The following is a 16618-nucleotide window of genomic DNA, read 5'->3' as shown; positions in this document are numbered from 1 at the left end:
TGGATCAATATTGACATCATTATATTTGTATGTTGTGGTTCTCGTGTAAAAAAGTACTACAGTTAAGCAAAAATAAAGATATTGTAAAGTTGCGTTTATTTTTCGCCAGTAGTTGACGCCCGTGACTCGCCCCACTGGTACTCAACGGTTTTTAAATTTGACGTTCCTTTGCAAAGAACAGGATCTTGTTATCATTCGTATAAGCTTGGCTATGACGAAAACTAGTATAACTACAAATCCCAACATAGCTGCAATGATGTCCAGCAAGAGGTATTTGTGCCACTCGATGTCGACAGTCGGACTGCGCAGGTGTTTCGTTCCTCGATGTCGGATAACGTATTCTGACCACCATACGGCTCTTTCCAGGCCCGTCATTGGTTGGTCCTGGAGCAGGAAGCGCAGCCTCTTAATGTTTTGGCGGTAACTACATTAATAAAAAGCGATAATGCTAACGACGTTATTTGGTGTAGTTCATTCGTCTAGTTTTTGGTTAGTTCACAGTCAGCGCAATAGTTAGCAACTCACATGGGGTTCTCGGCGACTTCGATAATACTGTTCTTAATTTCCTCCTTGTTGGTAGTTTCGTAGTCGATCCAGACTGCCACACCTTGCTCTACGAGTCTCTTGGCGTCCATCTCTTGGTCGGCTATGAACGGGATGGCTACCATGGGCTTCTCCCTGTCGATGGCTTCTTCGGTAGACTGAAGACCGCATTGCGTCACGAATACCTTGACATTGGGGTGCGCTAGAGATGGCAAATATTAATGAAAACATTCATGGTGTCTGGAAAAATGTCTCTAATTTTGCGAATTTAGATAGAGTTCCTATGGTAAAAACCTAAAAAATATTTCTGTGTAGTTTAAACTTCGAACGCAATTATTCGGAAAAAATGGATCCCTTAATAAAAACGAAAATATTTACCGAGAATATCTTGCTGGGGCAGCCATTTTCTTATCACCACGTTCTCGGGCTTGCCAGGTAGTTCTTCGCCTTCGAATTTCCAGATGATCTTGTAGGGAAGCTCCGCAAAGGTGTTCATCAACAAATCTCTCACCCTCTGGGGAATATTCACACTCTTGACGTTTGAACCCAAACTAAAGTAAACGACGCCGTTCTTGGCCGACTCGATTTCATCCTGGATGTCCTTCTCGAACAAAGCATCGTTGTAGGGTTTTACGAAACCTTATCCAAAAATGGCGATCTATCAACGTTACCTGCGGCAGGGGCTTGGCAGGTCTGACGTGCATGAACCCCAGAGGTACGACGGTCGGTACCATAGGTCGCACGGTGTACAGGATTGGATTTATATTCAGAAATAACGCGCTGACGTTTCTCTCGATGTCAGCCAAGTAAGGAAGATCGGGCCCAAGGTACTTCCTTGCGATAGCGTCGCATCTGGGCATCGCCACCCAGTAGATGTACCATCGGCTCCAGACGTAATAGAGGGTGCTTTTTATTCGCTCGTAGAACCTAGTGAGAGAGGTTTAAAACTTGACCAGCGTAGAGTAGTGATTTTACTTTAATTAGTTAGAAATGTCATGATTATAGCTGATGTCATATTCAGGACATTTTAGTTGATTTTAATTGATTTTGACCATATTTCAGAAAATGTAATTATTCGATCCGATTATAGTAAATAGAAATACGTTCACAATGGGATATGTTTCATTTCAATTTTATGGCCCATAAGAAACCAAGGAATATTTCCGAAACGGAGTATCAATTGCTCACGTGAGCTCGCCGTTGTAGTGGAGGAACATCTCCGAGTAGATTGAGGGAGGGTTATGGTTGCCGATGGCAACATGCGTGCCAGTCCACCCTCCCATCGATGAAACGCCTATGATGGGCGAATTCAGTTTGTGCGACAATGCAAACATCGTCGGGCTGATGTAGATTTGAGCTATGATAAGGTCGAACTTCTGGTTCGGGTCCGTGTAGATTCGTCGAAAATGTTCGTTGCTGAATATCGCTTCTGCGAACTCTTCGTACATGGCGAAGATTTTAGCGATCTTGCTTTGAACCGTGAGCTAAAAAAAACATCCAAGTCACGAAATGGGCAAAATTAATTTATAAATTTGGTCCTGTCTTACGCGTGGATAATATGGACAATACCGACAATGAAGTGTTTTAAAACTTATTTATGAGCTATACAATCGAGCGCATGATAATGTAGCATATCATCTGTTACGAAAAATGGCGGAGATATAATATTTACATATTTTTTTATGCATAAGCTGGCAATGTCCATTAAATTATTGAATTTTGTATTTTCTCACACATAGTTTTAGAACCCAAACCTAAGTTTAAAATTCATTTAGCAGTTCAAAATTTTAAATCGGGGTTTGGTTGCATTTTTATAGGGTTCTGCCTAAAATTGGAGTTGTTGCACAAACATTAAATTTCGGCATGTAAAACCTCATTTTCTCCCATTTCGATACATCTTTGGAAATCTTTTTTATTTAAATTGTTTCAAACTGCATTGTTTCCAAAATTTCAACCAGAGGAAAGAGAGAAAAAGGAAAGTTTGGTCACATTCTAGCTTATACCCGCCAGAGAGACCACCGTTTGGAATACACGAGTTTTGGAAATTATGGTTAGTTTAGTGCATTTGTGTAGCGTTATCTAATATTTCAAATTGGTTCCTAAGAGGTCCCCAGTGAAATAAATTTCACGTGGGGCAATAAAAAAGGTAAGTCTTGCTGAACATTTGCAGGTATTTCAACCAGTTGATTTAACGACAAAGAAAAAAATAAGAAACATGTGTAAAAATCATAGTTTCTTAAATTGGACCAGCACCTGGTTGCCCAAAATGGACTGGTCCAAATTAGGCGACCATTGACGATTATGTTGTTAGTTTCATATGTGTCGTTTGGCACTGTTAAATTAAATCAAACTAAAACTATTATTTGAATTTTCTAGAATTTTCTACGCAGAAAATGCTGGTGGTACAATTTGAGGTATTTTCTTTTTTGCAGAATGAAAAGAAAAAGAAGTATGGCCAGTGGAGTCAGGCTGATATGGTTGGAAGCCTATGTAGGCAATAATAATTCTGCATAAACGAATTTAGTCGGATGTATAGCATACCGAAAGCAACTTTTAAAAGGCACTTACAACATACGAGGTTAGCGCCAAAATTTCCCGACCTAACATAGATGCAGCTCCAGTATCACGATAAAACTTTGGCTTCTTTTAAATATATTAGCACCTAAAATTATTAACTAAAGACTGGATGGTGTGTACGGCCAAAGTTCTCTTTCGCATTCTGTAATGAAAGAATGGGCAAAACGTTTTCGAATGGGGCAGGAGTCCCTTGAAGATGATTCAAGAACTGGTCGACCAGTGGAGGTCATAACGGAAGATATTGTTGCGATTGTGGAAGAGGTGGTATTGAGTAATCGACGTTTAAAGGTCAAGGAAATCTCAGAAAGTACCAAGCTTTCTGATACAAGTGTTCTTTGAATCCTGCATGATCATTTAGGTATGCATAAGGTTAGTGCAAGATGGGTTCCTAAAAGCCTTCCGGCTATTCAAAAACAATGCCGTGTCGAGTGTGCGCGGCCTTTTTTGGAACACTGTGGGTCGGAACCGAAGCCTGTGATTGAAACTATTGTGACGGGAGATGAAACTATGGTTCTCTATTATGACCCTCTATTGAAAAAAGAATCAATGGAGTGGCGTCGTAATTGTGAAGCACCTCCAAGAAAATCCAGATGGCCACGATCTTTTGGGATTGTGAAGGATTTTTGATAGATTTTAAAGAAAGTAATACCACTGTCAATGGTAAATATTACGCAACATTATTACATAAATTGCGAGACTGCATACGTGTAAAACGTCGAGGAAAACTGACCAGAGGCGTGCGTGTTTTGCGCGATAATGCACCTGTCCATACTGCTGGTGTTGCACAAGCTGCCATTTTAGAGTGTGGGTTCCAACAGATAGTCCAGATATGGCCCCCAGCGACTATTATTTGTTTGGATATTTGAAAAAGGATTTACGTGGACAGCGGTTTAACGACGAAGTTGAGTTAAAAGAGGCTGTTTTAGCTCATTTTGCAGGCAAACCAAAAGAATATTTTTTTAAAGAGATTGAGTTGTTAAACAAGAGATGTAATAAGTATATTGAAGTTAAGGGAGATTATATTGAAAAATAATAAAAAATTGTTACTCTGCTTTGTTTCTTTCATATTCAGGCCGGGAAATTTTGGCGCTGCCTTCGTATAAACTGGCTAATGGCAATCAGAAAAATTTTGGACGAGCTGCGGTTTTCTCTCCCGAATTTGAGGAGAAATTAGCTAAATATATTCTTTATCTTGAAACGGTGTTTTTTGGTGTGACGATAAAAGAAATTCATTCGCTGTCATTGAGATGACTGATAAAAACTAGATTCAATACAACAAATGGTTTTACGGTTTTATGCGCAGGTATCCAAGCCTCAAACTAACCAGATGCAACGGTTTTCTTTGATCTTATTGAAAAAATAATTGATGACAATAATTTTGACTCAACAAAAATATTTTTCTATTCCCTTCTGTAAAATAGTTTTACACACCGTTCTAATTTGCGGAAAGCCTCACTTTACCACGTGAGTTTCTTGTCCCACGGATTTGAGCCTCTTCGGACATTTCCGGGATATTCCCGCACGGGTTTGGGAGCAATCGGATGTTTTCGGACATTTTACCTTACGGATTGTATTTTGACGTTCGTCAATTCTGACGGTTATGTCAGTGAAGGTATTCGTATTGTTTTGCAAAAATGTACCCAGAAACTAGCGGTCATAGAAAAAGTATAGTATACAACTTTGCCGTTTACCACACAATATACTATTCACGGTGGTAAAAAAATGTCAGAAGGAGGGGGGTTACGTCAAGTGGGGTCCAGCCCTAGTGGAGAACGGGATGTCAATACGACTATGGTTGATTGTGCGAGTGCGGCGAGCGCAAAAAAATGAATCCTGACTTCGGCTTCACCCGGATGTTGAATAGAAATATTCGATAGAGAATACATTGATCCCAAGGTCTTTGTGAAGTGGTTGTAAACATGTATTCAAGCTGTGAAACCTACCAAAGAAAACAAAGTATTGTTAGTTTCAAAAAATATTCATCGATCGAACTGGCAAGTAATAACAGGGAATATCTACAACCCACAGACTACAACCTGTAGATGTTGCAGTTTTTAAGCCACTAGTGCGTTACCACAACGAAGCAAATGAGAAATGGCTTAGAACTAATCCTGGTCTTACCGTGTCTCAATATCAAGTAGCTAAATTACGGAAAAAGCACAATATGGCCCAGTCGGTAGAAATGTATTCAGAGATGTTTTTTTATTTATTTGTCAGAGTCTGAAAACGACAATAACAATATTCCGTTAAGCAAATTACTTAAGAACAAGACTAAAAAAAAAAGAAATTAGAACCAAAACCATCAACATCATCAACGCCGAACTCTGGATTAGGACTCCAGTCATCCTCACACAATATAAGTTAGGTTGCCATTCACCTCAAAAAGCAGTTTCAGAAACAGAAACGTCAAAATATGTCAAACGTCAAAATATGCGTCCCACTCATTTTCAGAGGTAGTTTCTCTCAATAGTATTGAAGCAATTCTAGGTTCCCCACAAGTTAATCAGCACAAAATTAAACAGACTCTTGCTCAAAATCCTACTCTATATAAATAGGAAAAAAAAGTGCACTCCAGGAAGTGGTATTGCAAGTTATGTTCTCTAATAAAATAGGTTTTTAAAATGTCTACCGGATGTAGTATTTTTATTCATTATTTGCTTATTTTTGAGAGGTTCAATATACGAATGCGGTGGTTCAATTTAAGATAGCGGTTCCCTATATTCTACCAGTTGCAAGGGTTTCAAATTTTTATTGGCAGCTAAAATTACCCAGTCAGCGAAAAGTGTATAAATCGAAAACTTTCCCCTAATTTTAACTGTTTTTGACCTTAAACGTCAGTAAAAATTAGCTCATATTGTCATAAATTGTAAATAAATGAATTCTTGTTAGCAAAACTTGCGTTGGATTAGTGTGGTAAAAGGAAACAATTGGAATTTTACAAAATTTTTCTTGCGAGCATATATTCATATGTTTTCCACCTTTTTTTATATTCGAGGTGTTCAATAACTAACTAAAAAAATTATAGAAATTTAAATAAAAACACAATTTTTTTAAATATTACCAATACAATGTGTTTCCATTGAAAAATTCTAATCCGTTATGTTTTGCTGACTTTCTGTAAGTTTTGAAATTAATAAATACTTCACGGTGTTGTGCAATTTAACTTAGTCATTTTTTATTATTATTTTCGTTTCCATTCAAAAATAAAAATAAATAAATAATAATGGAAAAAAAAATGGAATGGTAGTAAATAAAACAAATTTTTAATGATAGACTACAGGGTACTATCAAAAATGCATTTAGCTAAAGTGTGGAAACCGCCAAATCTGAACTACCCAAATTAGGAGTGTGTATCTTTATGGTTATGCATATACTTGAACAAGACAACGACAAAGAGAATAAAGGATTTGGGATGCAATGTAAATTAGAGACCACCCAATTTTTTTTTTCTGTCAAATTAATTTCTATAATGTAGTTTCCGCGATCTACTTCTTTAATTTCGAGACCGCCTCCTACTCCAACTTGATTTCAAAATTGGAACATCTTGAATTTCTAATAAAATAAAATTGTTTGTCTTAATTTTGAACATTGTATATATAAACATTTCAAGGCGCTCTGTTTAGTGCTTACGGTTAAATAACTCGTACGTATTGTTACATTTACTCATTGATTACTCATTAAACTCATCGAAGAACTATTCAAAAATTTGTACCGCGTTTTCATTGATTAACACAATTATGACGTCAACCGTCCCCAATAATGTTTGACATATTGCCGGCAGTGATTTTGCGTTAATCCGCAGTGATTTCTAAGATTGCACAATGATTTCGCATGATTGCGACCGATTTGTGACAATATTGTGCTCAGTGAATAACCCGTTGAAAATTATGAAACTTATTAGAAGTGGACAATTTATTATTTAGATTAAATTTTATATATTTTTTGCTTAACTTCTACGGTTAGTTGTGAATAGAGAATATAAAAAAATCTATCTCTACATTTGATTTGTAAAATTTTCAAAATTATCGAAAATTGAATGTGAAGATATCGAAATGCATTTTACTACGAATTACAATTGCGTCCACCCTGTACATGCTTATAATACATTACCCTGGTAGTCTGCTAGTTTAGAAAAAATTAACCATAACATCTAAAGGATTTACTCGTCTTGACAGATTTTAAAAACAACCTGGATAGTTTTGGTTATTTTGGTATTTAGAACATTATAACTAAAAAGGTAATTAAAAAGTGATTGTGAAATTAAGGTCATAGCTGGGCAAGAAGGGGGACAAAGAGACGTATAAGGGTTATCCGCAACGAATGCGTCAAAGAACAAATATGCGTTAATAGAAATTCGCTCGTTACTGAAATACAGGGCGTTCAGTTTAGTTCTTCAAATCGTTATTTATTGGACGCGATAGATACAAAACACAATATTTTTCTTTGTCTTTCAGGTCTGCAATCTTAGAAAAAACCGTTTTTGCTTGAAAAGTTTGCGCCATCTAGCGTTCACATTGAAAGGCTAGACTGCTTTTTTTTACCTCTTTTGACATGAAAAACTCGAATCCGTGCTTGTGGATGATTTCGTAGATGTAGCTCGTGTCAATCTCGGTGAGGTTCACCAAACTGGGGTCTTTTATGGGGCGAGGGGTGACCGCTATCACCTCGTGACCCCTCAACGACAGTTCCCTCGAAATAGGCTGCAAGCTGGCCTGATGACTGACCGCGGGCATTTGGAAAACGCACAGGATTCTCGCGCAATCCGCTCGAAACGAAAACAATGCGAAAAGCACCCATAATATTTTCATTTTCACTAGCGGAGATGGTACCGACAGACCTTTCAATGCCGCAGTGCCGGTTTGTTAATAAGCGTGTCGCATCGTTATCTCTCGGTGATTGTTTGATCTATTAACGGCGAAAGTCGAGCGTCAACAAGGTCAGAAGTCGTTTCACTTTGAGAGTTGGACTTGACGGACGATTCCGATTTGTCGAATGCGATTATTTAGAAATACCGAAGTAACCTTATTCACTAAAATTAAGAAAAATCGAAGTAAAAAAATGTCCGAGGTTTTTATCCTCGGCCTTGATTGTTATTGTTAAAGCAGCTGACAGCAACAGAGTGTAGAATAGAACGACATTGCACCCAAAAAAGAGTTGCCAAGACGTAATGTATATGCAGTCAACAACAAAATAATAGTAACAACCAGTCTTTATTCAGTTACTTGTAATGAGTTAAACAGAATGTTATTAGTTGGGGACGAGATCAAAAATGGTTGCTCTTAAGCAAACCAGTAATCGGTTACAGGCTTGGTTATAAATTACATTTATTATTATTTATTAATAGGTATGCCAAAAAAACACATACACAAGAACAAAGAAAAAAGTGAAAAGATAGTTAAATGGATAGAATTACAAAGAAAAATTTCAATCAGAGCGATGGGACACTATTTTTAGTAGATTGTCGGTCTTTGTTATCAATAGAGTGTTGCCGAAGTCTTTGTTAATGCACACAAATTATGTTATACACACATATATACGAAATGGTTTATTTCCTTGAAGCAAGCAAAATTATGACAACTCTATAAAAGTTTTCTATTCATGACAATTTTTTGAAATATATTCCACTGGAACGGGAAAGGGCCACGAAACAGTGCGCTATATGCGAATTTGTATTTAAAATATTATTTAAGGTCGGTTCACATTTCCCAACCTCAATGTTGTTTTGTTTTGTGTGATGAGACATGAAAATTTGAAAATCGTACAATTGGTCTTGGCAAGATATTAATGTAAAAACTGTGAAAACCACACTCACAAGTTCATGTTAACGGTATGTAAAATTTCTGGGGGAAACTTAAATCATAAATGTCACTTTACTTACCGACTAGTCCACTAGATTTTTATTGTAGCTTATAGCACTTAGTATTTAAAGTGTCTTGATATATTGCATAACATTTTTCTGTGTATTAGTTTTTGGGTATTTTACATTTTTGCAAAACAACGCGAATACATTCACTGAGGTGACGTCAAAATTCAAACTGTACTGTAAAATATCCGAAAACATCCCGTGCGGAAATGTCCGAAGTGGCTCGGATCCGTGGGAAACGAAGCTAACGTGGTAAAATGAAGCTTCCCGCACGCTACATCGGTGTGTAATTAGGTGTTTTACAGACTGGAGTAGGAAAACTCTTTTTTTCATGAACATGTGAGTGTGCTTTTTACAGTTTTTATATTAATGTCTTTAATAATAATTGTACGGTTTTCAAATATCCATGTCTCATCACACAAAACAAAACAGCATTGAGGTTGGGACCTGCTTTTTCATGCTAATACGATCTTAAAAATTTAGTCCTCTTAAGAGCTCTATGCTGGGATGATTTTTCTTCCAATTTCAGTCTTTTTCTTTAAATAAACTACTTAACGATCAATTGTAAAGGTTAAATAAACAACATAACGTTTTAAAATTGTGTTAATTCGGTTGTTTATATGACATGTCCAATAATACATCTCTCTCCGATCGGAAAGATAAACGAATAGGTTTATTGGCAACTAGTAACGATGTTGTGTGAATGGTTAGTGATACGATAATCTGTTATTATTTTTAATTTGTGAAGTTGTGATTTATACAACACGTTTGCAAAACTCTTCATTTCACTCGTGAGTCAAATGCCGTTTACCGCACGTGTTGCATAATGTACTAATTTTCTATTCCCTAATTACACACCGATCTAGTGTGCGGGAAGCATCACTTTACCACGTCACTTTCGTTTCCCACGAATCTGAGCCACTTCGGACATTTCTGATGTTTCGGATGTTTTCGGAGATATTTCCCACGCTGTGAATTTTGACATTTGTCAGTTCTGACGGTCATGTCAGGGAATGTATTTGTGTTGTTTTTCGAAAATGTACCCAAAAACTAACGGTCGTAGAAAAAGTATTGTATGCAACACGTTCGGTAAACTTGTTTATTAAACACTTACTCCGCTCGTGTCAAATAAACTCGTGAGTCAAATGCCATTTACCGCACTTGTTGTATAATATACTATTCTGGCCTTTTCTTACCTAGAATTCTCATTTGCGCTACGTCTCGCTTGACTTCAAGCGACTTGGTTCGCCCAATTGTCGGTGGGCTTTTTCCACGTGAATGAAGTGCAGCGGCGCTCGAACGAGTAGCAATGTGAGTCCAAAATACGTGTGTAGAGTGTAGTGCTATGTGACACTTTTAATGCGTACTAGACTCGTTAAACGTGCGGAACTAGCCACAAAAACAATTGTCCAGATGGACGACAGGAAAGTCAACTACAATTAATATTATTAGTTAGGGAAAATGAAGAAGTATGACATGAGCAACAAACATAGTAATCCGTTGGGAGGCACAACAACTGATAAGTTTCGCATAAACTGTAGCCCTGACGATCCGATTTGAAGCTTATATATGAATTCATCTTGGTAAATTAACTTTTTGTCCAGAAGCCAAAGCGTAGGGGAGTACAACGAAGCGTATATGTGAAAATCGTTTTGGGCCAATTTTTACTAGCTGCACACTTGCATGATGCGCTTTTTGCTCAGGCGTTAAACACAATCAATGGAAATCTACGGCGTTGACGAAACGATCGCGCAAAAGTGTATCGCTTAACCTGTGGCGCGATTAATCTCGCAGCTCGTTCAAGACAAATCAGGTATTTGGGATTACGCATGCGTAGATTTTGAATGTATGTGGCTAACATTTCGTCAAACATGCTGCAGGCTTTTTCAGAGTACTCTTTGCACTAGTTTCTTGAAGTACGAAGGATATTATTAAGTTACAGATTAAAACGAACTCCGCCTGGGTCATCTGAGGGATGGATTGAGTAGCTCTTTGGATGGCACTGCCGGTCCCAAGCCCGAATAAAGGAGGAGGGTTCCTAGGTGACGGTAGCTGCCTACCTGGGGTAAAAAGAACCAATTAGCTCACAGAACTGAAGATACAGCCTCGGAAACTGGACGGAACTATCAGATGACGACATGCTCTAAATCTAAACCTAAACGATATCATACCAGGTATGAGGATCAACAACACGTACTTCCCACAAAAAGACCAACACAAATACACTTTCAATAACAGTCGACACCAGCGATTGATGATAGACTTCATACTCACAAATCGAGTAATAACACCCGTACAAGTACTCGACGTCAGAGTCGTAATCGGTTGAGGACCGATCACAACCTTGTTCTTGGCAAAATACTACTAAAACGTCTACAATAAAAGAGAAAAGCCCCACAGTACATCGAAAAGTACAATTTAGATTCCCTAACAACGGAGAGCACAAAGCTCCTCTACAAGAGCAGGATTACTAACAAATTAAAACAGAAAAATTTGACACCAGAATGGGGAGCAGAAGAGAGCTGGCAAAGTCTTGCGAAATGAATCAAATAAGCAGCAGAGGAAGCGATTGGAAAGCGTAGAATTAATGTAAACGCGGCAAACCACACCAAACCGTGGTTTTGTCAAGAGGTAAAATAACTCTCTGAATCAAAAAGGAAATGTTACTTAACATACAAAAGTGCACCATCGGAACAAACTCACGCAGAATATGTCCAAGTAAGAAATAGAGTAAACGCAAGAATAAGATCAATCAAAAGAGAACATTGGGCCAATTTTAATGGCGACATGGACCACGCCCAAAGGAAAGTGAGGAAGATGCTGCCGAACAAGAAAAAACAAGTTAACGAGCTCGTTCAGACCAAAGGAGGACCAATAGACACATGGCAACAGCATTATAGAGAGATTTACGATGTTGGGGAAATGCAGAATATAAACGAATACGAAACAGATATAAGTGGTACAATCACTGTTGAAGAGGTGGAAGCAAAACTAAAGAAATTGAAAAACAGAAAATCACCCTTACCGGACGGCATCCCCAACGAGCTTCTAAAATATGGAGGCCCCGAACTCGCAAGGAGACTAACGCAACTATTTGATAAAATCTTAAACAAAACGGAAACACCAGACGAATGGCATCACAGGAAAAGATGCAGAGGCAGCTTCAGAACTAACAGATCGACAGATCTCCAAGAAGTAGAAGAAGAAGAAGAAGAAGATTAAAACGAATACTAGAAAGCATTCCAAACATTGAACGTAATCCATGGCTGCCAAGTTGCACCTTCACCTGTCTCCTAATATTCTATCAAATCAAGTAGGCGGCTTGTGGCTGCCATGTTCTTATGGCGGCATTTGTTGAGCTGTTTATTTATTATTTAGTTACTGGTGCCAAATCACTATGACAAGTTGCACGATTGAACAGCATGTACAAATGATTAAAATTTATTATCGGAATGAGTGTTAGTAAAAACTTGGTGCGCGTTGCGCCCATTTTACGGTCGTAGCGGTGGACCTTCATAGTCGCCTCTGCAACGCTTCGTGATCAAATTTGAGCCGACCGGTCCGGTTAATAATCATTCGACACCTCTACGTCAAAGAAACGCCAGATCAGCTGTACATCACATGATGGCAGTGATGACGCAACCGATGGACCAAATAAAATAAAAATTTAGTTAATATCTCAAATACAGCTAGTTGTATTCCATTTAACAATCGACTAGTCTTTATTGAAAAACCCTTTATTTATTTATTTCAACATAAAGTATTTGGTTAGTTTCTGTTATTCTCTTGTGAAGTTTCTGTTGATAGAATGATAGGAGACAACTTGGAGGTACAACTTGGCAACAATGGATCCCAGTCAAACAATATGAACAGTATACCACATTTTTGTATGATTTTTTATTTTTGTATAAATATTTCATTAAAAGTTACACATAAAAAAACTATTTTATAAATTTTAAAATTAAGAATTGAAAAATTTATTAAATAGGGATTATAGAGTGATAACAAATATTGACCACTTTTTGATCCTAGGTATGAATACTATATTAACGTTTCATATAAGTTTTAAGGACTTTCATACTTCTGTAAAATTTACTCAATTTAATTATTTTATTATTTTACATTAGTGTCATTTTTGTGGCTAAATTTGGAAAATATCTTTATCTCAGGTAACTAAAAAACATCGTTTGGAAACAAATAAAGTGGTTATAGTTTTGGCCTCGTGACTACGCACGTTTGCAAAAATGCGGCGGCAACAGTGTCTCTGCTGGTCGGGAGATGGTTTAAATCTAAATAACGCTATCTGCATTATCAAAAGTAGCTTAATTAGAGTAAACTTTGGAATTTAATTTTACCCTTGGGGAATTTTTTACTCAAGATTATACTGAAATATTCAGGACCGGCTTATCAATATCGAGCGTATTTTTTAAACTATTAATGAAGTTGCTCCAAAGCGACAAGGAGAAGAACTGCGTAGCAATTTGGCAAAATTTTTAAGCCACCAGAAGTCGCGCTTCCAGCAACATTTATAAATACTACTCAAAAAACTATATTTTCTTTTTTACGGCATGTTCAAGCATTCACATTACCAATATTCTGCGTTGTGTACGTATGTCAATATTATCGGTGTTCCTTTCTGTGAGTATTGTTTGTTTTAAGTAATATTTGACTCTTACAGTTGGCTTTCTTATTGTCGCTTTAGTTTAACCTTTGATTTTTAAAATATTTTACTTGTAAATTTATTTTCCCCTTCTTCGAAAAAACTTCGAAAATATAAGAAATTGTTTTGCATGCTTCATTCACGTATCCTCGCCATACTCCGTAGAAACTGAGGGTGCAGTACACTTTCCTAAATACTCGTTACTACCCGACAGAGGCCCGACAGGCCTAGCTCAGTAAGAACTAATATTTGATGTAAATATTTCCAATTATTAATTAAACACAATTTATTTTATTTACAAAATCAATTCAGGTGCGTCCCTGGTATTCTGATCCAGATCCCACGCGATCGTATTTTACTGGCAATTTTTTTTCGCAGTAGTACGCGATTCTTGCAATATGTTGCTGGTCAAACTTTCCCTCCTCTCGTATCTTTTCACCTGCTCGTACGCCGCGAGGATCCTCGCCGTCGTCTTCATACCATCGCTGAGCCATAACCTCGTCTTCAGACCTATTTACCGTGAGCTATCGCTTCGCGGTCATCAAGTAGTGGCTGTGGCCCCAAACCCTCTAAATGACTCGACTCTCACCAACCTAACGGAAATAGACGTGTCCTATGTCTATGAACGCAACAAGAACATGCAATCTGCGTTAAATTTCGATTCCTACACCGAATTCTGGACCAACACGTTCCAATGGATGATGTTACCCGCCGAAGATATCCTCAAAGACTCCAGAGTGCAACGACTTTGCGAAGGTGGCGAAAAATTCGACCTTGTGCTTTTGGAGGCTCTTCTGCCGGTGTTCTATGCGTTTGGAACCAAGTGCGACGCCCCCACAGTAGGAATGATAAGTATGGACGGGTTATTGTCTACCCATAGCATTCAGGGTAGCGTAATCCATCCAATTTTGTTCGACGACATGTTGTTGCCGTACCAGAAACCGTTGGGCTTGGTAGAGAAAATATTGTACGTGTACTCCTTTCTTTGGTACAAGTGGTACTATAACTATCGAGTGGTGCCGCAGTGCGATTCGATGATGCGGAAATATTTGGGTCAACATCTTCCTCCTCTGGATGAGATTGAAGTTAATTCGAGCATGGCGTTCATCAATACCAACGTGGTTATGAATCCTATAAGGCCGTTGTCGCCCACTGTGGTGCCAATGGGTTTCGTTCAAATCAGAGCTCCGAATGCGCTTTCTCAGGTAAGTTTGGTTAGAATTTGTTTTTGTCACAGTTTTTCGCCTGATGCGTCTGCTTTAGGACCTTCAGAGTGTCTTAGATAATGCCAAGGAGGGGGCGGTGTACTTTAGTTTCGGATCCAACACGAAAAGTTCTCATTTGTCACCCCTGATGAGGAGCGTCATCATTAAAACGTTCGAAGAGCTGCCGTACACTGTACTGTGCAAGTGGGAAACTGATGGAGTACCATCCAGCAAGCGAAACCTTGTGGTTAAGAAGTGGTTCCCCCAAGCGGATATACTAGGTAAGTCGGACTCATAAAAAAGGGGCGGTTGGAGATAAGTCGCTGTCCTTGATCTTTGATGTTATAGTATCTCATAACTTAAGGGTTTAATATTTAATTAATAATTTCATCCTTTATATAGATTAAATTTAGTGCAATGGGTCGATAGAACAATCGATGTTCATTGTTCAAACGGACGGTAATATTATTTTCGAACTTCCTAACACCAAAGTGTTTATCAGTGTTTTAAATTCGCAAACAGGGATCACAGGCCCTTTAATGTATCCCATAACATAACAAACCAAGATTTTGGATTTCAAAGTGTCAGTCGACATGTTATATTAGCAATCCCTTTAAGCTGTCAGTAATATTATTTCAGCACATCCTAACGTCAAGGTGTTCATTACGCACGCGGGTCTGCAGTCCATAGAAGAGTCCATAGTGAGGGGAGTGCCCATGGTCGCAGTGCCGCTGTTCGGCGACCAAAAAATGAACGCCGAGAAATCGGCCAAACTTGAGATCGCCATCCAGCTGGACAAAGACACCCTTTCGCGGGACAGTTTCAAGTCAGCCATCATCGAGGTGGCGGAAAACAAACGGTAAGGCCCATCTTTTGTCGATGAGTACCAACATTTTTGTATTGCAAACGTAAAAAAAAATGTTGCAAAGCTTAATGTTGCCCTTCCGTTCAATGGCATTATCTTATATATAAATAAATATATACGCGCTCGAGAGCTTAATGTTGTGCCTCACTCAATATAATAATATTTCACTTCTCAGAGCACAAACTCATCATTTAGGCAAGGCACACATCACGATAGTAACATTACTTCATTCTTAGGTATCGCGATAGAGTGCGCGAACTGAAGAGCATAGTAGAAGACCAGCCTATGACGGGGCTGGAAAGAGCAGTGTGGTGGTCAGAATACGTCATCAGACATAGGGGCGCCCGTCACCTGAGGAGCGCGGTTGCTGACGTTTCACTAGCAGAGTACCTGTTGTTGGATGTACTGGCGGCGGTGTTGTCGGTTTTATTAATCGCTGGGATCGTTTCGTACAAATTGGCGAGGTTGGTTGGAAAATTGACTCTCTGCGGCTGGCGTCGAAACAAGGCGAAAGAGTCTTGAAAGTTTCGTGAAAAAGTTCACGCGAGACAAGTTGTTATTAATAAATCACTTAAAAATTATTAAATTCATTTTTTTTCTATATCTTATTGTGGTTAGTTTTTAAATATTTTCGTAAAATAATAATAATAATTTAATAAACAAATTACTTTACTGACATTTCTATAATTCTTTAAATATAATTTCATTATTTGCATTTTTCGGGAAAAAAAAATATCCCACAATTTCACTTTCCGCCAGTGGCGTGAGAGATAAGATGTCACCACGATCATTTGGAATGAATAAAAATGGCCGCGTTAAAAGTTTATGTGGGTAATTTAATAATATAACAGCAATATTAATTATTATAACGGTCATACATAGTTTTCATCCGTTGCGCTGCGAGT

General features: G+C 38.1%; 2 protein-coding genes across 5 annotated transcripts; one reads left to right on the top strand and one right to left on the bottom strand.

Annotated features, from left to right (window-relative positions):
• Positions 1-98: 98 nt before the first annotated feature.
• On the bottom strand, positions 99-8132 carry LOC132707971 (UDP-glycosyltransferase UGT5-like). Its single transcript, XM_060680014.1, has 6 exons — positions 7662-8132; positions 1732-2027; positions 1215-1470; positions 922-1144; positions 526-745; positions 99-424 (listed from the first exon to the last, which is right to left on the bottom strand). Exons 1-6 carry the CDS (start codon positions 7926-7928, stop codon positions 142-144), a joined length of 1545 nt encoding a protein of 514 aa, XP_060535997.1. The 5' UTR covers positions 7929-8132; the 3' UTR covers positions 99-141.
• Positions 7979-16361, top strand: LOC132707972 (UDP-glycosyltransferase UGT5-like). Of its 4 annotated transcripts, none has more exons than XM_060680017.1 (5): positions 7979-8056; positions 14025-14848; positions 14907-15129; positions 15488-15707; positions 15950-16361. In XM_060680017.1, exons 2-5 carry the CDS (start codon positions 14042-14044, stop codon positions 16233-16235), a joined length of 1536 nt encoding a protein of 511 aa, XP_060536000.1. In that variant the 5' UTR covers positions 7979-8056; positions 14025-14041; the 3' UTR covers positions 16236-16361. The 4 variants fall into 4 exon arrangements, with proteins under 4 accessions (XP_060536000.1, XP_060535999.1, XP_060535998.1 ...); XM_060680016.1 differs by having other exon boundaries at positions 7980-8056; positions 14022-14848; XM_060680015.1 differs by lacking the exon at positions 7979-8056 and adding an exon at positions 8174-8289 and having other exon boundaries at positions 14022-14848.
• The last annotated feature ends 257 nt before the right edge of the window (positions 16362-16618 follow it).

The sequence above is a fragment of the Cylas formicarius genome, unplaced genomic scaffold, assembly GCF_029955315.1.
Source record: "Cylas formicarius isolate icCylForm1 unplaced genomic scaffold, icCylForm1.1 PGA_scaffold_10__41_contigs__length_53128322, whole genome shotgun sequence".
NCBI lineage: Eukaryota > Metazoa > Arthropoda > Insecta > Coleoptera > Brentidae > Cylas > Cylas formicarius.
Note: the sequence above shows the minus strand (reverse complement) of the source record. Positions and strands in the feature narration are given on the sequence as shown.